This window comes from Xyrauchen texanus, chromosome 4 (assembly GCF_025860055.1).
Source record: "Xyrauchen texanus isolate HMW12.3.18 chromosome 4, RBS_HiC_50CHRs, whole genome shotgun sequence".
NCBI lineage: Eukaryota > Metazoa > Chordata > Actinopteri > Cypriniformes > Catostomidae > Xyrauchen > Xyrauchen texanus.
In genome coordinates this window covers 47,546,387-47,573,754 of record NC_068279.1, presented here as the reverse complement: position 1 = coordinate 47,573,754, position 27,368 = coordinate 47,546,387, and the positions used below count along the sequence as shown (strand labels likewise).

Here is a 27,368-nt window from a genome sequence, read left to right as displayed (position 1 = left end):
GTTTATTATCGTTCTGCTCTTCAGTTGGCTGTTTCCTCAGTGTTTTACCTGATAACATCTACATGGAAGTATCAAAAAGCCTTATACATCCCTCAGGGCTTAAGCTTGAGAAAAAAACGTTAGGCATAACTGTAAGCAACAATCATGCACTCTCACTCTGCGTGCAGGATAGCCCATAGTGCTGTACTCATATTTGGTTTTTTAATAATGAAAGATTTTTTGGAAAGGCAAGATGAAAAATTCATGCAGAAATCTGAAGATATGCCCTGAAATCAAGCTCAATGCTCTTACTGACACTGGTAAGGTTGCACTCACTCTCCTAAAGATCAATAATTCAGCAGCACTGGCGAGGAAAGATACTACTAGATCTAAAAGTGTGAGACACTTTAACTTACTACGGGACAAACAGAAACAAAGCAAGCTGACAATTTTTTTTCTTCTTCAGTTTTGGCACTGATGTAAAGATATATTTGTGTGTGGCAGGGAGTGAGGACAGCTTGTCTGCAATCAGGCTTGTTCTCTCTAATTGTAGCCTAAATTCTGCAATCCAGTGAAAATATAGGGGAAACCGGGGCTATTTGTCACACTTTTTACACCAGAGAATATTTTTCAGGGTAGGTTTGTTTTGGAAATTAATTTTTTGTATAGGCACACTGTAACAGGGTTTAAAACAAGCAAGGGGGAGGAGGCAGGAACCAGCTGAACAGTCAAAATAATGTTTAATGAAAACTTAAAGAGACACAAACATAAACACACACAGTAGCTGCGTGTGGCTCTCTCTCTCTCTCTCTCGAACTGCCACATCCGGCTCGGCCTTATCCCTCTCCTCGACTGATTAGCCCGATTGGGGGCCGGCCGTGTGCACTCTTGGCCTAGCCTGGCCCCGCCCTCCTCCTCGTCTCACACACACATACAATAACCACGTGCAACCCCGTTTCCTTCCGCGTGGACATTGTGTTTTGTCTTAGCCATATGCTATGCATAAATTAATTTCAAACGACTGATCTCAGTTCAGGACACCCTGGGGTGTCAGTAAAGGGTTTTACTTTTAGCATATGGAGTCATGTCACAAAACAACATGGCACCAATCACAGCGGAGTTTGACTTTGGGAGAAACTCCCAACAAAACTACATCTGGTAAGAAATCCAATTATGTTTTTACATTGAGACCTGTTTGAGTCAAAAGATTAGAGTCTCTAGTTTCATAGATACGCCATTTCTTTAATTTGAGCGATTTATCACGAATCGCCATGCTGTTAAACACAATGACCACTATAGTGGACAATAGCGCTAGTTTTTCATTAGAAATCCTACAGTATATTTACTGTGCATTTTCACATTGAGAAAAGCTTTATAAAAAAAGCTTTATATGGCATTGGGATGAAAATAAGGTACATTTGAAACTGCTCTGAGACCAGTGCAGACAGACAGCACACTGAAGGTCAAGTCATTCACTAAATAGGGAGCAAGGGTGCATCCTATATCTTTCCTATGCTGCTAAGTGCATTCACTCAGAACATCCGATCAAAAGTTCAGTTTCATGGTGCAGATGATGTTTGCTCCACTCAACATGTTTGGCAGACATGGGACATTGGTAATAGTTGGACTTTTGACTCAAAACCTTACAGTTACTGAGATACAGCACAACATTCCATGTTTGACAACGCAAAGATCCTTTGTTTGAATAGAGCTCAATTGGATAATTTTTGTCCAATTGAGATGTTTACATACTTTTCATTAATGACAGATTAATAACAGATTATTAGGCTGCACATAGCTAATTTGCATGTATGACTCCTCTCTGAAACAATAAGTGGTTTGTGTTCGAAGTCGACACGAAGACCTTGGGTCACAACCAGAAGGGGGCAATTATAATTGATGGAATCTGTTTGATTTACCCTTCCATTCATATCCATTTGTGTCATGCTCGATATATCACAATTTCCTATGCAAATGATCCGCTTACACATCACTTTGATTAATGGCACGGTGACAGCCGCATTCGGGCCGTTTTCTCCTGGTGCTCTCATTGTACTGTGGCCCAGTGAAAGGCAGCACCAGGAGTCGTGATGACATCTGCTGTACTGACTGGGTACAGCAGGAGCGAAATAAGCATAATGTCATGTCACATCTGAAAAAGTGAGAATTATCTTGAGATCTTTCATGAACACCTTGATAAATGAAAAAAATTATTGATAATAAATTCCACCCTTTAACCATGAAATGTTGAGGTCATTGTCAAATTCACCCATTCATCACAGCTGGCCTCAGATTTCCTGTCACCATCAACAGCCATTAATTTGCCATAACCAGTTCATTTAAATTCTTTGGTGCCCATAACATTAGCTCTATAAACGGTCCAACACCACATATTAATCAAGCGTTTAGGACCAAGGGGTCAAAGTTTGGCTGGTTAGCATGGTCCTGCAGGCATCTTTCTCCACTAATGGCCATTGAAGGTGCACAGTAGTTTTACTGTTTATGTTGCGCTGGCCGATGTCTTGGTCTTACACTGACACAGGTGTGGATGCAGCATCATGAAAAAGCAACAGTTTTCAGTTACCATTTATCAACCAAGCAATTGACATTGAGGTGATTGGGAATGGATAGCTCTCTCTAAATATCATACACCTCCTTGGTCCTGTGAGGTATTAAGGCACAAGCCTCTTTGCCACTCAAAACGGTGATAAAGTGTTCAGAATGCTGTATTGGTGCTGAAAGGGTGACTAGAACAAACAACATTTCTCATTTCTTCATTTATTTCACATAGTGCCAACAGTTATTGGCACCAATTCCAGCACTGTTCATCTATCTCAATCCATTTGACATTTGAAGTGACTTGTATCAGGGAATCGGACCACTGCGCTCTCTCGGCTCAAGGCATTGGCCCCATTGGCCTGGGCTTTAATAGCATTGTTATGCTATTAAAGGGATAGCTCACTGAAAAATTATAATTTTATAATTTACTCACCCTTATGCATTCTTAAACTCTAATGACTTTCTTTGTTTTTGGAACACAAAGATTTGTAAAGGCCACATGATGTTTGTTTCTCCATACAATGCAAGTCAATGGGGTCCAAAACTTTTAATCTCCAACAAGGACATACACGCATCAACCGAATCATGAACATGACATAGGAGACTACAGTTTTCAAAATTTAAAGTGAAAAGGAGTTGTATTTTTGGTCTATTTCTCACCCAAAACCAATCGTATCACTACAGAATACATGGATTAAACCACTCGAGCCATTTCTGGATCTTAAGTGTTTTGGACCCCACTGACTTGCATCGTATGAACAAAAACACATTGTACATCCTTCTGTAGAAGAAAGTCATACTTGTTTGAAATGGCATATGGGTGAGTAAATAATTATAGAAATGTCATTTTTGGGGGAACAATTCCTTTAATAAACTTAAAAATAATACCAAAAATAAAAATAATAAAAATAAACTAAATTAGAAAAACTTTAAATACTATGGAAGCATTTTCACAGGGGGCCTTTTGGATCCCACTATACATTTTAATTGATTTAAAAAAAAAAAAAATCAAGCCCCGATCTGTGCGCAATTAAATGCATAATAAAAGTTGCACAAAAAAAAATACATAAATAAATAAACAAATAAATACCACATAAAATCTGAGTAAAGTATATGGTTATATTTTATATGCTTTGGATTCAACAATGTTCTCAATGCAAAACAATGCACCCCATGTCTTCTTATAACAGTGTGTTTCATTTTGCTCCATGATTCTCTTTTTTTTTTAGAAAACGTTTTTTTGTTTTTGGCAAAGACAACACTCAAGTTATCAAGAAAAGGTATTAAAAACTAAATTAAACATCAAAACATGCAAATCAGAACCCTTACAATAACATAACATGCACATTAAGACCAAACTGAAACTCAAACCACATAAAAAAGACAGTGAGCTCACACTAAAACCGTAGATTTAAGATCATATCTATTAAAACAATTCACTATCAAAAATGTACATTTCTATAACTTCAACAAAACATAATTTGTGATGCAGTGCACAAGATCCTAATAAAGACAATTTGTTCCTACCGACAAATTCATTTGCCACATAAAAAAAGTAGTCAAACAAATTAAATTAAGCAAAAAGCCATAACACTGTGGAATAATCTCTATAACAAACATACAAGATATAAAGAGTAAAAAGTAATAAATACAAAATATTACAGTTTTTAAAGCCAAGAAAACATTTGAAAATAATAGTGTAAAATAAGTGTGTTCATTAGATCATCGCTTAATAACCCCAAACTCAAAATAACTTTAATCACATGACATGGCATAATTGTGCTAGAAAGATACTTTATTAAAAATGCAGAGCAAAATTACACCTCAGAGTCCTCAGAGTCTCCAAAGACATGGATCTGAATGTGAAGAAGTGGTGCCAGTCTTTCCACAAACTGTTTCCATCAATGAAAAGCTGACAGAAGCACTGCTTGTGCATAACAAACTCATATAAAACTCAAATATTAAGAAGACTAGTGTGTCATGTGTGCAAGGACTGCTGAACACGTATGTAATCAGACAGACAATATTATCCCCCATTAACTGATTATTTTGGCACTGAAAAAATGATGAATATATTATTTTAATATAAATAGCACCAAACATCTGGTTCGACTGCTAAATTGTTCATACCTGCCAGTTTATTGTTTATTAAACAATGCTGGAGGTGTTTAACTGTGACTCGACACCTGCTTGCATTTTCATAAAACCATCAGGACACACCTGCTCTGAATCCCAGGTGTGCACTGGTTGATTTACACAGCGCAAAGACTCAATGCTAAAACATCTGAATGCTTGTACATCAAACAACAAGAAACAGTGTGTTTCTTCTCTCACTCGTCACAGTGCAAGGGGGCTGCTCGCTTACAGCATGGACTGGTTTAGGAGCCTGTGATTGTGAAAGCCCTTAAAAATCTGAGGGACTGATTGCGGTTGTGAACCTCAGCCCTTACAGTGGGTAGAAAAATGGAGTTGAGCAGGCAGTGGAAAAGGAAATTCTGTCACCAGTTATTCACCCTGATGTTGTTCCAAACCTGTATGACTTTATGTATGCATTTCTTATGTTGAAAACAAAAACAAAAGATATTCTGCAGAATGTCCAAAGTGCCCTTTTTGATAAAGTGAACTGAGGCTGTCGAGCTCCAAAAATGACCGAAATAAGCACCGCACATACAATTTACACAAATGTTTTCCATAATTTTTTTTTTTTTTTTTTAAGATTTAAGACCTATTTTATTTCAATTTCAAAAACATTTCCAGCAAATTTCATTGAGTAACCTTTAACAAAACTAAAACAATTTAAATATATTAAATCCTGTTAATTATATTTTGTTAAAGATTAAACAATAGAAATTGTGATAGAAATGCATAAATCGTAAAAATAGGCTTAAATATTTTTTAGTATAGTATAACGCAGTACAGTAAACTATAGTAAAGTATAGTATACTATAGTCCAGTACAGTATAATTAAGTACAGTACAGTACGGTAAGGACAGTAGTGTTGCGCAGTTAACCGGTACTAACGAAGTATCGCGATACCAAAAAAATCTAAACAGTACGATATCATCTTGTTGCTCGCTTCGGTACAATATTACAGTTTGCTGACATTGGCAAAGTGATATAAGATGTTACAGATTGGCAATTAAATCACTGACAATTTGAAAATAAAATAAAAACCTCTGGATATGGCGAAGTGTGATCTTTAAACAGAAGAATATGATTTAATTAAATATCATACAGTCACAAGCGCTGCACACTACAGAATGAACAAGAGGTGCCGCTCTGCTCTGTCATAGGATTCCCACACACAATCACACAAACTCACACTGCTGGTGCTTCATTTTCATGCAGTGTGTTTAGAGTATATACGCTGGTTAACACTTAAACTAACTCCTCGGGTGCTGCTCGGAGATTTCAGCTCGAGAGTCATGATGGGAGTATCCCAGCATTAATGAGAAGCTTGATATAACTAACCTGTATAAACAGGAAGTCATAGGTCTGTCAAAATACAAGTCCCGCTAACTTGAAAACTTATTTCAAATGGAAACGTGAAATTAAAAAGGCAGAAAAATATAACTACTGTATACAAATGTAATATTCAAAAAGTAGCAATACTTCTCATAATAACAATTATGTAGTATTAAATGGTTGTATTATTATTATTATTATTATTGTTAGCTGTAAACAAGATCACAAACACAATGGTATTATCAGCATGTTGTGATTCAGCCATAGCAGCCTAATGCCACTGGTAATTCGTTTTTTTTTTTTTATTCAAGTCGCCATGAAACGGAAGTTATGACCGACTTTATTCCTGTATTTTGACGTATTTCCGTGTGAAACGGATTTTCGAACAAGGAAAAAAAAAAATTTATGTGGGGACTAAGGCTGGAGACATGCTAGGGGGAATGGAGTGTTCACGTTCTATCCACTTTTTTCCTACGTCCCATGATGCTTAGCAAGAAATATGGGCATAAGTAAACGACAGCTGTTGTTGCGTCCATTCGTTCTTTCATCGTGGTGTTGGGATTTTGAGGAGAGCGTTTATGATTTCATAAGGACATACATCAATCACTGTCAGTGTGTTACTGAACCATAATAAACTGCAAAAAAGTCATAAAGACAATGAAAGCGCAAACAAAACCGGCACGCAGATTCTCCCAGAAGCAGTTGAGATTTAATCGAAGCACAAACGCAACATTTTGAGCAAAATTATAGGTTGCTTTAGTGGAGTACCTGTGTTAGTTCAGCTTCAGATGTGTGTGTGCTTGTCATCTTGTCACCCTGCATGTTCAAATCAGACAGACACACTGAGGAAGAGTCGTGAAGTTCTCATACTTGGGTTTGTAATCGCTTTTTAAATTTTTCCAATTGGACAGTTAATTCCTTTTAAATCCATACGCAAGTTTCAACTTTTGTTTGGCTGGTGAGAGGTGGTGCTTCGCTGGCATCCGGGACGCAGCAGGACAGCATTTTAAACCTCAAATGTGATGTGGTTTGGAGTACCTTTGTATGTGTTTATTTGTGATCCAATTACAACACTTTGCAACCCGTTTAAAACTATATTTAGCACTGTTCATTTGCGATTGGATCATCCGAAGCTCGTCTTATTACCAGCTGTAAACAGGGTCTTTAAATGACTGCAGCCAGAGCTAGGCAATGCTATAGGACGACTTCCGGTGGAAGTTCCACCCACATTCATTTCCCAAGACCTCCAGGAAAAAGATGGAAAAAGCATTTGATTGGACAAAGTTTATCAGGCGCTTGGTGCCATCATGACTGTGCCTCGGTCTGTCAAGCCTGCTGACTTTAAATGCTTCTATCTTCTGAAAATGAATTTTGTCAGCATTTGGAAATACACAAGCATATCGATGACCTTATGGGAATAAATATAGACTAAAAGCAGCAAATCTATTATTTTGCTTTTACAGGGACTTTAATACTGTGAAGCTCTGTTGTTCAGAATTTCATTTTACCAAAAATAAATGTGAAATGTTTGGTAAAAAACATAAAACTCACAAACAAACAAACTCACTCACTCACTCACACACACACTTTAAAGCTGTATGTATCACTTTGATTTAACACCATTTGATCATACAATTTATTTAAAACATTTAACATGGAATCCAGAAAAAATTTAAAGGAAAACATAATTTGTTGCATAATTTTTCTTTTAATCAAGTCATTTTCGGTGTAATTTCATCAAAACGCTGAGGCTTTTTATATGTTGATTATAGTATCTATTTAGTATCGATAGCAAGGTGCCAGGGCTGGTATCATACTGAAATAAAAATGTTGGTATTGGAGCAACAATACAGTACAGTATATTGCAGTACAATACAGTAAAGTATAGTACAGTAGTGGGCGACCAGTATATAAAAAAATTTAGTATTTTTAAACTATCGCCACTGGCTGCTATATTTAGTTTGGCCGATGCGTTTTGGAAGCTGTGACGTCACAGAGAATCACCGTCTTCAACATGTAAACATACAAAAATATTTGTCTTTTTCTTTCTGTTTTTACTTAGTGTTTAGGGAAATTTTTAGTAAACATAATTCTAAATAAAACTCATCGGTAACACTTTACAATAAGGTTCCATTTGTTTACATCAGTTAACAACATTAACATGAATAACAATGAACAATATTTTTTACACAATTTATTATTCTTAGTTTATGATAATTTCAGCATATACTAATACTTTTTTTAAAATCGAAAGTTGTATTTGTTAGCATTAGTTCAGTGGTTCTTAACCTGGGGGTCACGACCGCCCAGGGGGTCCCAAAGAGGTCATGGGAAAACTTTTATTTTGAACGAGTGTAAAACCACCACCTGCTGGGGACTTGACTGGGATATTAACTAATTACTGCTTATTACATGACGTCACATGGGTCTAGTAATTTGTACCCATATCAGTTGGTCAACAGATTAGTCAAGAAGCGATTTCTAACTGGTGCTGACGTTAAAAAGCATCCAACAGAAACAGAGTCAAAAGGAAATAAAGCCAAAAGCAGGAAATATGACGAAAAGTACTTGGAAAATGGCTAAGCGATGGGCATCCACAACCAGTGTGTGATTTATTGCGATGTATTCGTGAATGAGAGCCTTAAACCATCCAAAATGCTAAGGCACCTAAAAACTAAACATTAATCACTACAAACAAAGGAACTGGAGTTTTTCTAATGAAAACTACAAGAGCTATGAGGCCAAAAATCACTCCTTCAGAAAGCTAACAATAAACAATTGTATTTTTATTAACCAACTTTAACAAAGATTAATAAATGCCAAAAAATATTTATATATTGTTAATTATTTGTTCATGATATCTAATGAATTAACTGTCGTTAACCAATGGAACCTTCGTCATCATTCTTCAAAATATCTAATTTTGTGTTCCACATTGGAAAGTAAGTCACACAGGTCAGGAACGACAGAAGATGACAGAATGTGCATGTTAGGATAAACTATTCCTTTAAGAAGCATAGCATTTCAAGTACACTGATAATAGTCTGATAAAGGTGGTGCAAACTCAACGGCCGGTTCGTAAAGCGACCGGTTCAGAAGGTAAGCCATACCTTTTGAAATCAGTCAAGTAAGTTAATGATGCCATATTAAGTAGTCTCTATGCACTTCACATGAATACTAAAGATAATCATTCAGGGAATCAAGACCGAGACATAAAGCTGTAGATAGGAGGCAGTATTCTTGGTGAGTTCTCCAAAAGCCCTGCATTGCAATTGGTGGATCAATGAGAGACGATGTGTGGTTCTGACTTCAGAGCTCAGTTTTTTAAAATGCTAAATATTTAAAATACTACAACCATGCATACATCGAGAAACCTTCTGAAAGTAGTGACATGAATGTAAAGAGCCTATACATGATTCACATAAAGCTTTGCTCAGTGGATCATTAAAACGTTAAGATGCATTCAAAATACAAGTTCACTCTAATTCTCACATATGGCTTTGCTCACTTGCGACTTTGTTGTACACTTATATTTTACCCTCAATAAAATGTCTCAAAATGTGAGTAAACCAAAACAGTGTCCCATAAAATTGCACGGGAAACGCCATCAGAGTCTCTTTTTTACAATGTAGATCATTTCCTTGGCATTTTGTATATAGAAAGCCACCACTGTTAAAAAACCACCTTTCCTCGTCTTGTCTTAAATATCCAATGACAGTCTGTTTATCTCGCCACCCACAAACTTCCGGATGAAAGTTCAAACCCTTTTATAGCTAATGTGGAATTTGTTGCCTTAATCTGCCATATCAAGGTGATAGTCTTTTCTGTAGGTCTTTTGCAAGTTTCTCACCACGTATATGCAGCTCGTCTTTTCGAGGTGAAATGTCACAGTTTGGGGTCTTCGCGGGGAGCCACAGATTGGCAGTTCTTCGTCTTGGAATGGGAAGCGGATGAGGAAGAGGAGGAAGATGAAGATGAAGATGAAGAGGAGCTGCGCCGTGTTTCCAAGCCAGTGCTGGTCATTTTCAATTTCCGCCGTTTTGCTAGTGGAGCATTGTCGACACTTTTAAGGAAAAACCCCTCTCGCTTTCCACGGTTAAATGCCTGTGTGTATTTGTGAGAGAAAATAGAGCCAAAAAAGTCAATATCATAATGAATTTACTCAGCAGTATATTAATGCGGTATCTTAATGTCACTGAAAAACAAAAACGAGCTGTGGTTGGTCACTTTGCATGTTGGTCCCTTCAAGTCTAAGGCTTTGTTCACACTGCGATTTTTTTTCTGTTCTGACTGTAGTCGCTTTTGTTGGCACAACCACATTAGTTGTCATAGTAACAATCAATCTGAGAGTTCAGCAATCAATGTTTTGCCATTGTTTATGCTTTTCATGAGGGTATGACTGGAAGGGGGCATATGCAATGTTTGATGCTGCTATGGTTTACTACTGTCCTGTTTTAGCTGGGACGTCCCGCATTTTGACGTCCTATACAGGATACCTATTGTCCTGTATTTTAGTAATCAGTGAACGTCCCGTTAAAGGCTTTGTATCCCGTATTGAAGCATAAAAGGGTCGGACCGCTTCACACTCTTGAATAGGACCCCTGTCATGTATTTAAGCACTCAAAATACTCAAGCGTCTCGTATTCGCGTGAGACGTTCAGTATCTTATTGTGTTGTGGTGGCTAGCAACCTGTGCATGCTACCACACCTTAATACATCTCTATGGGTGGATAAAGCCAATGTCTGTATTAATGCAAAAGAAGTTTGCACTGCTTTGGCTACCCTGTAACATATACATGACACATAGGTGCATTCCACTCAGAAGTGGAATCCCTATGCCCTATACCCAACATAGACTTTACATTCCACTGTCGGAGGGTTGAAAGTTGTAATAAAAGGATCAATCTGAACTCACTTTTAAGTCATATTCTTTTTTAATTCTCTTGGAACGATTAATCAGCATGGCTATCATTATTGTTTTCCTTTCAAAGTGCACTGTAAAGGCATAAATACGGTTGTCAGTTACAACTGCATGAAATCATGCTGCACTGTGTGTTTCAAGTGGGGTTTCATTAACTCAAAGAGACATTAGTTGCGTATCATCCATAGCTCCAGCTGCCATCTTCCACCAGTGATCGGGGGCATGAGTTGCACGAAACAAATGAGAGGTTAGAAGCCACTGCTGGTTAATTATGATATGATGCATGTACTCGCACCTCCATTGGATTTAATAACGTGGTTTCAATTTGATAAGGCATGTTGACGTAATGGACGTCCCATCTTTGACATTTATGTAAGTCATTGTCACTGTGGTTACAGCTGTTAGAATATGGGCTTGACTTCGGTTGTTCGTTCATACAGACAGTGCTCAAGCCGCTACTGTAAACTGTTGTATGAACAGGACATTTCAAAACTCGCACCTGTTCGTAAATACGGTTGTCAATCTGACTGAGAACATGGCATACATTTTAAGTCAGAGGTTTATATACACCTTAGCTAAATACATTTAAACTCAGTTTTTCACAATTCCTGACATTTACTTGAAAATATTCCCTGTTTTGGTCAGTTAGAATCACTACTTTATTTTAAGTCAGAATGTGAAAAGTCAGAATAACAGTAAGGAGAATTATTTATTTCAACTTTTGCCCATTCCTCCAGACAGAACTGGTGTAAATGTGTCAGGCTTGTAGGCCTCCTGGTTCGCACACACTTTTTCAGTTCTGCCCACAAATTTTCAATCGGATTGAGATCAGGGCTTTGCGATGGCCACTCCAATACCTTGACTTTGTTGTCCTTAAGCCATTTTTCCACAACTTTGAGGCTTGCTTGGGGTCATTGTCCATTTGGAAGACCGATTTGCTGCAGTGGCTTCTTCCTTGCTGAGGAGCCTTTCAGGTTATGTCGAAATAGGACTCGTTTTACTGTGGATATAGATACTTGTCTACCTGTTTCCTCCAGCATCTTCACAAGGTCCTTTGCCTTTGTTCTGGGATTGATTTGCACTTTTCACACCAAACTACGTTAATCTCTAGGAGACAGAATTCGTCTCCTTCCTGAACACTATGATGGTTGTGTGGTTCCATGGTGTTTATACTTGCGTACTTTGTTTTTACAGATGAACGTGGTACCTTCAGGTGTTGGGAAATTGCTCCTAAGTATGAACCAGACTTGTGGAGGTCCACTTTGCTGATTTCTTTTGATTTTTTTTTGAGTCAGATAGACCAAAACGTTAGTGTGAATATAGCCTAAGTGGGCTGTTCTGGGCCAGAATAAACTGCTAAGGGGACCAACATTTTCTAGGACTCTCACTAAAATGTACCGCACCATACAATCGGAATGCACTGCAATTATTTTAAATAAAGTTGCAATTATGAGGTTAAAATTATCTATATAAATAAATAGAAAAAGTAATTGCACAAAATTTTAATACTTTTGGATAGGGGTTTGTTTAAATCTTAAAGTTAAAGCACTTGCACCACAGATAATTATTAATCATAAAATATGCCATTTTCTAATTACGGCCCAGTATGTCCAGTTAGGTTTGGCCAGGAATTTAATTTTGGTGTCACACTTTGCAGACTGCAAACAAAGAGTATAAATGCAGATACTTGACCTTGTAGGTGGCATTGACATAGGTACGGACTGTCGGGCCACTGGACTCCAGAACATCAGGGGTGCAGAGGGGCGTAGAGGACATGACCCCCCTCCCTGAAGCCAGGCGTTCTCTTTCAAAGCAGAGAGTTTCAGTCGTCGCTCAGGGTCTACAGTTAACAAACCTGTGAAAAGAGAGAACACTTGAGATTGGAGGCTAATTTGGGGCTTCAGTCACTGAAACGGCATCTCCAGGGACCATCATGCAGCGGTTTCCCTGCACCAGGCCACCATACCTCATCCATCTCAATTCAGATGATCAGATGACAGCTATAACAACAAGCACTTGTTCAGATATTGGACTGAAATGTGCTCGAGTGCCCGCAGGTCCCTGATGGCTAGGTCAGAAAACGCTTTTCATGAGCTTTTGAGTAGTACAAAAAGAAAGTATTAAAAAGTATGTCAGAGCTATTTCAGGTTGTAATCAGGGACTAAAACTGTTCAAGGAACGAAAACCCGAAAAATAACAAGATGTTTTGCAGAATGTAACTGAAAACTGGAACAAAGTGATTTTAAATTGTTCCTGAGTGAAAACGTTATTTTTCATGAAACTAAAAGCCAAAGGGTTTATCAAAGTAAATGTTTGGAACTACACCACTTCATGTAACCCGAAACAAATTAAACATGTGCTTTGATCCTGAAGGAACTGCAGCATCACACATTTTAGAAAGTATATTTCTCAGTTGTTTCCAAGTCTTCAGTGAATTATTGTTAGATATGATGCATTTATACAGATTTGATGCTGGAGAGTAGACTTGCCACGATATCATCATTTTCACATCGGTGCGGTGTTCATGTTCAAACCGACTAACCGTATTACCGCTGGTTGGATGCTAAGTGGTACTATGGGGTAATTTCCATTAAGCAATAGCCTATACAATAACGCATGGCAGCTTGATTTCAAACTTTGAACTTTATTTTTGTATTATTTTAACAAAATTTCGAATGAAACTGAAAAAAATGAAGTGCAATTAAAATGTGTGTTGTTCCACTTTTTGAAATATGGCTTTTCAACAGTTTCAAGGGCAACATCTCTTTGGCAACGAACCTCCTTAAACACTGCATTCTCTCAATCACGGGCTTGATTGAGGTAATCAGGTATTTCATTGTCCGGGCAAATACATCACTTATTGTGGGTTGTTGCATCACAATATCCAATTACATCGTCATCGTTTCCCTCTTTTACCCAGTATAAAATTTCATACCGGTGTCATCCCTTGTACAGAGTAAAACTGGTAACACCATGCCCCATGGCAATCCTACTGGACAGTCTGAAATCATGTAGATTTTCCAGGTCTTGTTACTCTAAACCCATCTGGATTTTAATTCCGTTATTATTGGCTGATCATCAATCATTACACCGAACACTAGGTCATCTTGTAGCAAGTGCTTTTTTGAAGAAACTAATCTACTGGACCCTGATCCTACAATAAACCTCATTTAAATACACAATTTTATGCTGAAATCCTCCAAATTATTTTCTGAATATATTTATTTATTTCCTGGTTAAATGACAAATTAAATAATTTGGATAATATGTGGTCATAGAAACCACCATTAGACTAGGGGTGTACTCTGTTTCTGAGCAAATGGGGTCCTAAGCGAAATCCTACTTGGAGCACCTCCCCTTATCCAGGTCCAACCCCATCCAAGAGTGACACCACAATCTTATTTATATTCCTATTTAAAAGCAATATTTGTTCCTGAATCCCCAGCTTCTTGAGCTTTAACAGCTGCCTGAGTCTTACTTGCAGCTTTTAGTACACTTAAATAAAATAAAAAAAAAAATAAAATAAAATAAAATAAACCAACCATGCTTTGTAGGGCCCCCTGGTGGCTCGGGGGCCCCAAGCAGCTGCTTATACTGCTTATAGCTACAAACAGCCCTGCCAACAATCATACAGTACATAGAGATATAATAGAACATTTAGTTCCAGAGCTCTAATTTGATTGGACAAGAAATGTTCCAAGACTGCTGATATTTTGTATAACAGCACTGGAGTATTTCACTGCTTGGCTGGCAGTCAGTTTGTGCATCGCTTGGCCACACGCAAAGCTTGATACTTTGACTTCTTTTGGAAGTCTTTTCATTGGCAGAGAAAAATATACAAACTAACCAAATTTTGTCTAAAACACAACTTACGCTATTAACTTTTTGTTTATAGATTCGTTGTATAAAAGTAATATTACACTTGCAATCATGCTATTACACTAGCTGTGATTTATTGATTATTTCACCTACTGATTTATGTATTTTTTTTGTTTCAATACCTCTCACTAGATCTTTGGCCTCTTCAGACACACCCTTCCAGGCTTCTCCGTCCAATGAGAAATCTCCCTCTTTGATCTTGTGCATGATGTCAGCAGCGTGTGATGACGTCATTCCTTTTTTCTCACTCTGGAATGGAACTTGTCCAGACAGCATCGTGTACTGACACAGAAAATAACATAGACACAACATTTGCATATTAGATGTGGCATTTTTAATAAATTAATATGTAAATGTCCTAGGTATTGAGTTCACAGTTTTACATAATACAATAAAGTAGATTTATTTAATGATTGATTATTTCTGTACTTTTACTTGAATGCTTTTGCCATTAGATACCTGAAAAACATCAAGAGCGGTTTACTGTATGTGTCTGTATTGATCTATTGCTTGTTTTTTTAATGATTTGCTTGTAATTAATTTCTTTGTTTTTTATTTTATAACTTGTCTGTTTACTTGTCTTGAATAATTATTTGAAAAACCTGAAGAAATGTTTACCTTTACTGAAAAATACATAAAGTAAATACTGATGCCTTTTTTCTTTATTTAATTGGATAGTTTTTTTTGATTAATATGTAATGTTTAAACTAAATGAGTTCATTAGCATTTTAATTTTTGCTGTAGTATCAAGAATCGTTAAATTTTAAGATCAAAATGCAAATCAAAATGAAAATTTTTTGCTAGTTGTAATTCAATTGATGATTTTAGGAATGGACATTTGAACTAGTAACTGTAATTATTGATATCAAAAATGATAATTTTTACTAGTAAGTGATGCAATGCTGGTAACAGAAATTAGAATTTCTTTATTAATTATAGTTATCTGTAATTGTATTTAGAATAAGAATGAACGACAGATAATTGCGAAATTATAGTTATGAAAATGCAGTTGTAGATATATGTGAATAATGTTTTTTTATAAGATAATAATACAAATTTTGATATCAAGAATGTGTATTTCAGCGAGTAGTGGCGTATTTTTTAATGTCAAGAATTAACGTTTTTAAGAGTGAAAACTTAAAGGGATGGTTCACTCAAATATGAACATTTTCTCATCATTTACTCACGCTATCCCAGAAGTTTAAATTTTGATTTTTATAAGAATTTCTCAGCTCTTTTGTTCCATATAATGCAAGTGAATGGGTGGCAAAATTTGTATGCTCCAAAAAGCACATAATTATAATACATACATTTTAAAGCTGTTGATTTAACGTGTTAATTCAGTGCAATTTATAAAATTAAAATAAAAAGCATCAAAGGGATAGTTCACCAATGCAAGTAAATAGTGACCAGAACTTTGAAACCCCATAAAGGACATAAAGTCAGCATAAAAGTAATCAACAAGACTCCAGTGGTTAAATCAATGTCTCCAGAATCGATATGATGAGTTTGGGTGAGAAACAGATCAATATTTAAGTCCTTTTTTTACTATAATTACTCCTCCTTTCAATTTCACATTCTTCTTTTTGTGGTTTTGGTGATTCACATTCTTCATGCATATCGCCCCCTGTTGGGGAGAGGAATTTCTAGCAAAACTGGACTTAAATATTGATCCTATAAAATCACTTCTGAAGATATCGAGTCATATGGATTATTTTGATCTGCATTTATGTGACTTTCATAATTTTGGCACCCATTCACTTGCATTGTATGGACCTACAGAGCTGAAATATTCTTCTAAAGTCTTCATTTGTGTTCTGCAGAAAAAGTAAGTCAGACACATCTGGGTTGGCATGAGGGTGAGTAAATGATGAGAGAATTTAGATTTTTGGGGGAACTATCCCTTTAATTGCAGATATGTATAATTCACAGCCTGCATGTATTTCAATGACGAAAGGGCTTGCGATCATAGCAGTCCTGTCTAAAGTAGTCTGACACGTGCTACATTATCAATATTAATAAATACATATTCTTATCAGGGACTAAAAACGATTCAAGAAACGAAAACAAAAACAGAATAAAATAATTATTTTTAGAAGAGCATAACCGAAAACGGGAGCGAAATCCTTTTCAATTGTTCCGGATTGAAAACATTATTTTTAAATGCTGGTAACTGGTTAATTTTTCAGATAATTTTTTTATGAAACAAAAATGTACTGTGAGTTTATCATAGTAAATTTTCAGAATTACACCACTTCCTGTTGCCCGAAAAAAATGTGCTTTGATTCTGAAGGAAACCAATGTTAAAAAACAGCGTGCACACATGCTGGAGAGAGAAATTTAGGCTATTAATTGATTTTAGGTGGCCAAATGAATAGCTGAAATAATAAGAATACATTTATTGAAAAGATGTTACTTTATGTAGGCTACTGTATACAGTACTAAGCTTAAGATTTCTGTCTGGAAAATTCCCCCACATGGGAAAAAATGTAATTGCTTATTTTTGCTTATTTAGGGTGAGGCAAGTCGCTTAGTTTGAACTTGTTTTTCCAAAAAAGGTGCCTTGTTTCTTGTGAGATCTGTAAACACTGCAACTGGTATGTCACCCACACTTCGCACCACGTACTGTCACTTAAAAAAAAAATACTGTTTCTGCTCAGAACAATGAAAAATGAAAAATATTTTTTTTTTAGTCCCTGATTCTTTTACACACACTTGCATGTAGCCTCACACACTCACCAAGATGACCCCCAGGCTCCAGAGGTCACACGCCTGGTCATATCCAGAGCTGTGGAAGAGCTCGGGAGCAGCGTACTGCAGGGTGAAGCAGGGAGTCTGCAGAGGAGCGCTGCCGCTCCCCGCTGGAAACAATCGTGCAAAACCAAAATCTATCACCTTCAAAACAGAGTCATCCGATTCATCAGCGAACAGCACATTCTGCCAGACAGAAAAAAATAAAGAGAGAAAAAGATACGCATTAGTAGCATATTGCTAAGCACACTGAAGTATATTACAATAATAACTGAGGCTGTTTTCAGTCATGACTAAATATCTTGATCCAAACCCAAGAATGATACATATACAGCACGAAGATACGATCTTGCATTCAAAACACAGATTGATGGACCACAAATCCAAACTAAAGAATCTCAAGAAGTAATCTAAGCATTAAACTACATTTACCTTGAATCAGTGACTAAAAAAAATGTATGCTTATGACACAACACAACCAAAGACGCTACAAAAGCATCCATCTAACGCAGGTGTACATTGACGGGTCCTTGGACAATAATATATCTCTGACTGATTGACAAATTCACTTGTGAAATGGATTGCTGTGAACTGTATGCCAATGATTGACTTTTGATCAACAATATGCAAATAAACAATACATTGTATTCTAAAGCCGCTTTTTGTATTGTCTTATCAATGATATACTCGTCTGCCACAAAAATGTAATGCGTTTTAATTATCTATATATTTTTTGGGGTAGTCTTCCACAAGCTTCTCACAATAAGTTGCTGGAATTTTGGCCCATTCCTCCAGACAGAACAGGTGTAAATGAGCCAGGTTTGTAGGCCTTATTGCTCGCACACGCTATTTAATTTCTGCCCACAAATTTTCAATCAGACTGAGCTCAGGGCTTTGTGATGCCACTCCAATACCTTGACTTTGCTGTCCTTAAGCCATTTTGCCACAACTTTGGAGGTATGCTTGGGGTCATTGTCCATTTGTTAGATCCATTGGCGACCGAGCTTTAACTTCCTAGCTGATGTCTTGAGATGTGGCTTCAAAATTTCCACATCATTTTCCTTCCTCATGAAGCTATCTATTTTGTGCACCAGTCCCTCCTGCAGCAAAGCACCCCACAGTATGATGCTGCCACCCCCATGCTTCACGGTTGGGAAAGTGTTCTTCAGCTTGCAAGCCTCGCCCTTTTTCCTCCAAACATGCCGATGGTCATTCTGAAGTTAAATTTTTGTTTCCCATGTGCACTTGCAAACTGTAGTCTGGCTTTATGGCAGTTATGACGATATAGGACTCGTTTTACTGTGGATATAGATACTTGTCTACCCATTTCCTCCAGCATCTACACAAAGTCCTTTGCTGTTGTTCTTTGATTGATTTGCACCAAACTACATTCATCTGTAGGAGACAGAATGAGTCTCCTTCCTGAGTGGTATGATGGCTGCATGGTCCCATGGTGTTTATACTTGTGTACTATTGTTTTACAAAAAAATACCCAACTTGTGGTCGTCCAAAAAAAAGTTTATGAGCTCTTGGCTGATTTCTTTAGATTTTCCCATGATGTCAAGCAAAGAGGCACGGAGTTTGAATGAAGGACTTAAAATACATCCACAGGTATGCCTCCAATTGACTCCAATTTGTCAATTAGCCAATCAGAAGCTAATTGGCTAATTGTCTAAAGGCTTGACATCATTTTCTGTTTTCCAAGCTGCTTAAAGGCACAATTAACTTTGTGTTTTAATTGTGAAATTAAAAAAAGTGTTTTAATGACTTCAACCTAAGTGTATGTAAACTTCTGACTTCAACTGTGTGTGTGTGTGTGTGTGTGTGTGTGTGTGTGTGTGTGTGTGTGTGTGTGTGTGTGTGTATATATATATATATATATATATATATAGAGGGGCTTTCTCAGTAAATATTTATATATGTGATTCATTCAATTAATTAATCGGGATACCTTGTAATTAATTTAATGTAATCGATTTACAGCCCTAATTTTAATATATCAAACTTTTTATTGTATATATTATATACACAATAATAATAATAATAATAATAATATGTTTATTTTATATAGAGCCTTTCTAGGTTGCTTTGCAAATATATATATATATATATATATATATATAAAAAGAAGTGTATATCAATTAAGAGTCAGAATAACATTGGGCAAAGAGATATGTTTTCAGGTGGGTTTTAAAATCATGTATGTTGTTGAGGGATTGTGGGATAGAATTCCATAATGTTGAAGCAGTATTGCTAAAAGCCCTGCCACCCAGTGATGTTAGATTTTAACATGGGGTGAGTAGTAAACCGGAGTCAGAAGACCTGAGTGAGCGAGATGGTGTGTAGGAATGAATAAGTTATTCGATGTAAGAAGGGGAAAGGCCATGTAGAGCTTTAAAAATAGTGAGGAATAATTTATACTGAATGCAGTAAGAGACAGGTAGCCAACGTAGTCTATGTAAAATGGCGGTGATGTGTGATGATTTCTTGGAATACGTGAGAACCCGAGTTTAAGAATTCTGAATGTATTGCAGTTTAATGATTGTTTTGATGGGGAGACCAGAAAAGATGACATTACAGTAATCGAGTCGTGAAGTGATGAAAGCGTGAACAAGAGTCTCTGCATCTTTTTTACTGAGAATGGGGCGTAGTCTGGCAATACTGCAGAGGTGAAAGAAAGCAGCTTTTGTGAGAGGAGAGATGTGAGGGAGGAAGGGGAGTGAAGAATCAAAAATAATGCAGTGGTTACTGACTGTAGAGAGGGGTCTGACTGTGACACCATCAATTTCAACAGACTGATCAGAGTGGCAAGATGTAAGATTTGTGGAACCATCTAAAAGTACATCAGTTTTGTCAGTGTTAAGTTTGAGAAAATTATTGGTCATTCAGGTATTGATGACATTCACACGTGCAGATAAGGAGCTTTTGGGTAAGGGGCAGTGGGTTTTGATCTGATATAAAGCTGTGTGTCATCAGCATAACAGTGACATTTGAGTCTGTGCAGGTGGATGATGTGACCCAGGGGAAGCATATAAGTGATGAAGAGCAGTGGACCAAGAACAGAACCCTGCATATGGTCATTATAGGCAGATGAGTGAACAGTTAAGCCAGTTTTCTTAAAGAGACGCTCAAGGCGGTATCTTGCAGCTTTCAGACAGCGAAGTTCAGGTGTAAACCAGGGAGACGAGAGAGTGGAAGGGACAAGTCTACTCTTAAGGGGGGCATGTAAATCAAGGGCATTAGAAATTGATGTATTGTATCTAGTGAGGATGTCAGTGGGACAGATACTGATGCAAAAAAGGATACTGGATCAATATCCATCCATCCATCCATCCATCCATCGTCAACCGCTTATCCTGTGTACAGGGTCGCGGGGGGCTGGAGCCTATCCCAGCTAACATTGGGCGAAAGGCGGGGGACACCCTGGACAGGTCGCCAGTCCATCGCAGGGCACTGGATCAATATATTTTATAAAAATGTTTTTCAATTGTGAATGAAACGTGTATACAAGGAACACAATATAATACTCAATAATAATAATAATAATAATAATAATAATAATAATAATTATTATTATTATTATTATTATTATTGAGGATTATATTTGGTTTGTTCTAAAGTAATATTTTTGTCGTATTTACTTCACCTGGAGCTTTTATTTTGGTGGGGAAAGCTGAAAGTGCTATCGTATTTACTTCACATTCACTTGGACATTTATTTGGCGGAAGACGGCAAATGAAGTTTGTATTTGACAGTTTGCAATGTTGGTCACTTAAAAGCTGGTGAAACGCTGTCACCTCTTTCTTTTCTGTAATGCCGTGCCCCACTTTTTTTCATTTGTATGATAACTTGTAACGTTCCCAGTGTTTGGAATTGTGTAAATGTGTGAACCAGCTTTCACAATTGTATGCAAACTGCCCTGAGACCACTTAAAAGAGCGTATCATGATCCCCGCACACGCACATAGAAAAGCATGTCACCTGTTCACACGCAAACCATGTATTCATTGAATTAAATTGCAGCCTTTAGCGGTTTAATAATCACATAAAACAAAAATGAGATTTTTATAAAATGTAATAATTTTGAAAAGGTCATGAAATTAGTCAGATGACGCATTCTTTAGGAAACATAGTGGCCAAAAAAGGAACCTTCAATCATCGCGATATATTCCCGATATTGCTTAATTTTATATCGCCAGCAAAATAATATTCACTGTATCGCCCAGTCCCACAACGTATCATTAACAGTAGTTCACTTGCGCACATCAGGCCAAACTTAACATCAACTGCAATCTGTACTGGAGTCCACATGGACTGTAACCCAGACTTCAGTTTCAGACTCAAGGTTCCTCGGTGGACACCCGAGTTTGAAAAACAGCTTTTACAACAAATTAAACAAACTGAACTCTGACGTCAAAAAGACTTGGATTCACACCAAAACTCTAGTGTGAATGTGGTCTGAGACAACTAAATAAAATTCATTTTAGAAACTGCCACTGATGAAGATGAATGTCAACTGCAGTGCACTTGACAGTCCTCCGTGCACAGCACAGCACAGACACAAAAACAGCCCATGGATAGCCAAGCACAAGTGAGTGTTGAATGCTTAATATCACAATATCTGCTGCATCTGAGCCAGAAGTGAAACCAGGCAAACTATGAGTGATGATCACACAGTTCACGGGAGATCTGAATGACAGAACACGAGAAAGAGAGCTGGCATGACCAGTTGGCGGTGCAACAGATGTGAACATAATGCATTTGTCAGTGCATAACAGCCCCCTTTTATCCGAGAACTGAGAATTGATTCAATTCTCCATCCTTTGCATTTGCGTAGTTGACATATAAGTGTTTATTTGTCTGTTTGCTGTTTGATAGTTCACACATCAATAAATCGACATTCAAGTCCTATTTTCATCCTTCCCTTATTGGCACAGTGCCATAAAATAAATTCTAATTTCCTCTTTATGCCAATCCTGCCCATCTATTCATCTATCTATCCATTGTAATCTCAATGAAAGTGTTTTTTTTGACTGAAAGTTTGATTATCTCTGTACCTCTGGTTTGAGGTCTCGGTGTACGACTCCAGCCTCATGCATGTAGCTAACTGCAGACACAAGACTCTTCATTAGCTGACTGGCCTCCCATTCAGCAAACATCTTCTTCTTCCTTATCCGCTCCAACAGCTCACCGCCACGTAACAACTCCATGACAAGGTATGTGTGATACTGGGAGAGAGAGAGTTGGAGAGAGATGGAAAGGATCAAGAATGGAAAGGAGAATGGGAAGGATAGGAGGTGAAATGTAGGGTTGGGGATCGAGAAGCAGTTGTCAGAGTTGTGGGATTTTCATGACTTTCAGTTCCATTAACAATTCCCGAATGTTACTCTGTTCTGTAATGTTGTACTTGGTACTATTTATTGCACGACTCGAGCCCTATGCAAATACTCGGTAACAGATGTTACGTTTCACGTATTCACTATGCAGACGTATCGCTGTTTGGGCAGAGTAAAGTTTACATATGTGGCTTGACAGCCAGATGAATTTGCACTTGACCGAGTTTGGAATGGAATGCGTCTCAAACCACCTCCGGAGTTATATCCATCTCGAATCCATGTTGGAGAGCATTTACACTTGGTCTTTTCATGATCGGATCTTTAAAATCGATTTATTGAATATAAAAAAAAAAATAAATTGTTGTGATGGGCACCAATATATCTGTCGACCTCTAGTTCATATTACAGTGTGTAGATAAAGATACATATGAGTTTCGTTGTAATCAGTGGAAATAATGCATGAATGAAATACGTCATCACATTTTTAGTTTGTTTAGTATTTTATTTAATATATACCTGTAGTTAGGATAATTTAATGGATTGCGTTTATTAACTGACATTTATTAATTAGTTATTAACGCAAAAAAACAGATTTCCAAATTTGGGGCAATATTTAAATCGATTCACAGAGGCATTTTTAACCTTTATGATGGCATGCGTTTCTGACATATAAAAACAAACAGCATGATGCCCAATTATGTAAAATACTTCCATTTAATTACATAAATTCTCAATCCGGACAATTCTGATTGATAATTAGAAAAAACGAAATAAAAATAGAATAAAATAAAAAATAGCTGTAAATAATGCACAGGACATCATAACACAATAAATGCTAGAATATATTTGAAATTATATGATGGTGTTATATTTATAGTTCCCTATATGTCACTCACTCGACGTTGTGTCAGTGAGATGACACTAGGGGTCACTCCTGGGGACTCAGACATCTCTGATCTTGAGAAAAGGCCAATGGAAATTGGCGTGTGGAATTTGCATGCCACTCCCACGGACATACGGGTATAAAAGGAATGACGCTGCAAACGCATATCAGATATCTTCCTCGGAGCAGAGCGAAGCACAAAAGAGTTTAATCTCTCTAAAAGAGAGATGCCTTTACGTTTGTGTATATTTCCTGTTTGCGGTCGATACCTCTCCCTGTCCGATGGCCACGATCGCTGCCTCTCGTCTCTGGGGGCCACCCACGTGGAGTCAGCATTCGTGGATGGTTCATGTCCTCACTGCGAGGATATGACCATGGCTACGTTGCGGACGCAGCTTGCCTTCATAAGAGGACAAGCCACCCCAGCAGCTCCCCGACTCAATCCTTCTACCTACGGGTATGAGGTGGGGTCGGCTAGCACTGGGGGCGATATGGGGACTTCAATGGGAGCCTCTCCACCGGGTACTCCACAACGGACCTCCCATTCCCCATCACGCTCGTATGCTCCAACCGAGTGCTGGAGCAAGGTTGCCGGTTCGTCCTACGGAGGACCCGCGATCTTGTTTGGCGCTCCCGACGTCGATGTGCTGTCGATGAGCAGCTTAGTCTCAGGCAGACGTGGAGCTGATGGCCATGCTTGCCCGGGCAGCCGCGAGTGTTGGGCTGGAGTGGACATTCATGTCTCGATTCTTCCTCGACACAGACCCTTTCTCCGGGCATATCAGTTCGAAGTCCACCCCTTCGGCCTGTCCTTGTCCCCTCGCGCCTTCACGAAAGTCGCAGAGGCAGCCCCTGCATTTGTTCAGACAGAACACATTGGTCCCACTGAAATCCTTTCAGAGGCTCCTGGGGCATATGGCATCCTCCGCGACGGTCACGACGCTTGGGTTGATGCATATGAGACCACTTCAGCACTGGCTACAGACCCGAGTTGAGAGATCATGGTGCCACGGCACACAACGCGTCCTCGTCATGCAGGCTTGCTGCCGTTTCTTCAGCCCCTGGCAGACCTAGCGTTCCTACGGGCAGGAGTTCACCTAGGACAGGTCCCCAGGCACATCGTGGTTACGACAGATGCCTCCCAGCGGGGCTGGGGCGCCGTGTGCAACGGGCACTCAGTCGCCGGCCCGCGACTGCACTAGCACATTAACTGCCTCAAGTTGCTGGCAGTACTACTTGCCCTGAGGAGGCTATTGTCGTTTATCTGAGGCAAGCAAGTGTTGGTCCGGACGGACAACACAGCGACAATGGCGTACATCAACCACCAAGGCGGCCTAAACTCTCGTCGTGTCGCAACTCGCCCGCCATCTCCTCCTTTGGAGCCAGCACCGGCTCAAGTCGCTGTGAGCCACTCATCTCCAGGGTCACCTCAACAGCACAGCGGTTGCAGAAGGTTACGCCCAGGGGAGAGTGGAGACTCCACCCTCATGTGGTCCAGCTGATCTGGAGTCGATTCGGCCAAGCACAGGTAGACCTGTTTGCTTCCCCAGAATCCTCCCACTGCCCACTGTGGTACTCTCTTCCCGAGGCTCCCCTCGACACAGATGCCCTGGCACACAGCTGGCCCCTGGGGCTGCGCAAGTATGCGTTCCCCCAGTGAGCCTACTTGCACAGATGCTGTGCAAGGTCAGGGAGGACGGGGAGCAGATCCTCTTAGTGGCCCCTTATTGGCCCTCCCAGATTTGGTTCTCGGACCTCATGCTCCTTGTTCTTTTTCCCATTTGCGTTTGCAAGAAGTATGAATCCTGGACGTTCCTCCCTTTCAGACCAATCAGAAGCCTTTGTCAACCGGTCTGTTCGGCAGTATACATAACCAACAAACAAGCAGTTAAAACTAGCCTACAAGCCAAGTAGGTACAGCAATCTCCTACGGCTTTTCAGGACTACAGGGCAAACAATGTCGGGTTAATGCGGTTACTTTTACGACACAATTGCGTAGCTGATCATGAAAGTTTTTATGTTACGTTATACCATTTAATGGAGAGTAGTTTGTAATTTACTTTTATATTAAAAGTGCTATTTTATCACTGCCAGTCACTCTGCATGAGACTGCACACTCTCGCTCTCTTTCTCAAACAAGAACAAATTATATTTCCCTTCTGTAGGTCCATACAAAGTAAAGTTTTGGTGATCAGACCTCTGTAGCTCCAAAAATCACATAAAATCATTATAAAAGTAATCTATATGACTCCAGTGTTTAAATCCATATAATACGTGTGGGTGAGAAACAGATCAATATTTAAGTCCTTTTTTAATCTAAATCTCCACTTTAACTTTCACTTTAAGACGTGAAAGTAAAACTAAACAGGTACCACATGTGACTTTCAGATGTAAACGTGAAAGTGGAGATTTAGAGTAAAAAAGGACTTCCTTTTTGATCTGGTCACCATTCACTTGCTTTCTATAGACCTACAGAACTGAAATATTCTTCTAAACATATTTGTTTGTGTTCAGCAGAAGACAGAAAGTCATACGAGTTTGATACAGCATAAGGGTGAGTTCTGTAAATGTTGAGAGTATGATAATTTTTGGTTGAACCATTACTTTAATGGCTCCTGGTTCGAGACCATCGGATTTATGGGGCCAGTATAGAGCCAGTTTAGAAACACATGAAACAGTTACAGGTTGGGCACCAACTCGGTGGAATAAGAGTAATAAAAGAATGGGATAAACAAGCCCAATTCAAGCAATTAAACAAAATATTGTATTATACGTGTGTGAGTGGTGCATAGGCATACCTGATCAGTATAGACCTCATGGAGCGTGACTATGTTCGGGTGAGATTCACACTGTCTCAATGCTGCCACCTCTCTCTGAGTCATGGCCTCCATCCTTCAACAGCAGACAGAATCATGCTGAGACTCAAGCATTGTTGGGCATCTCAACATATCTCCACATACATTCAACACAAGTTGCGGTTCTAGGTTCAGTGTATATTCGGGGATCAGCCCAGACGTCTGTGGCCATCCATTGACGACATATCGGAATATAATACACTTTATCATAAAAGTTGCATGCATTGGGTGTCATTTCTGTAGTAAACCTTTAAAGATCACCGAAACTAAAACTAAAAAGTCCCACTTTTGTCTCAGCCTCAGATATGTTGTGTGCTTTTCACTCAATGTACCTTAAAACATGATTTAAAAAGACACTATTTTTCAAAAGTCCCTTTAGGCTTTCCGTAGTTTGACATTGTGTACAATTGACAGTTTTGATGCTTATTATTCATTTGTCTGGTGCTTTAAGTTAATTTAATAATAGGACGATGCATCTTGTCCTCCAAATAGACAATTTCCATCATCTTTTTGGTTTGAGTATGCACAAGTGATTTAAAAAAAAAATTATTCATTTTTAATACATTTACAAAGATTTCAAACAAACTTCTTTCACATTGTCATTATGGGGTATTGTTTGTAGAATTTTGAGGAAAATAATTAATTTAATCCATTTTGGAATAAGGCTGTAACGTAACAAAATGTGGAAAAAGTGAAGCGTTGTGTATAATTTCCAGATACACTGTATGGTCTATTTTCATT

General features: G+C 38.3%; 1 protein-coding gene across 1 annotated transcript in view; it reads right to left on the bottom strand.

Moving 5' to 3' along the window:
- Positions 1–2,866: 2,866 nt before the first annotated feature.
- LOC127637994 (ribosomal protein S6 kinase alpha-4-like) overlaps positions 2,867–27,368 on the bottom strand; it is a 38,349-nt gene continuing 13,847 nt past the window's right edge. The window contains 7 exon segments of the mRNA XM_052119354.1: positions 2,867–10,107; positions 12,617–12,705; positions 12,708–12,779; positions 14,926–15,085; positions 17,543–17,740; positions 22,611–22,781; positions 26,571–26,664. Of these exon segments, the coding sequence (XP_051975314.1) occupies positions 9,889–10,107; positions 12,617–12,705; positions 12,708–12,779; positions 14,926–15,085; positions 17,543–17,740; positions 22,611–22,781; positions 26,571–26,664 (1,003 nt within the window). The 3' untranslated portion in view covers positions 2,867–9,888.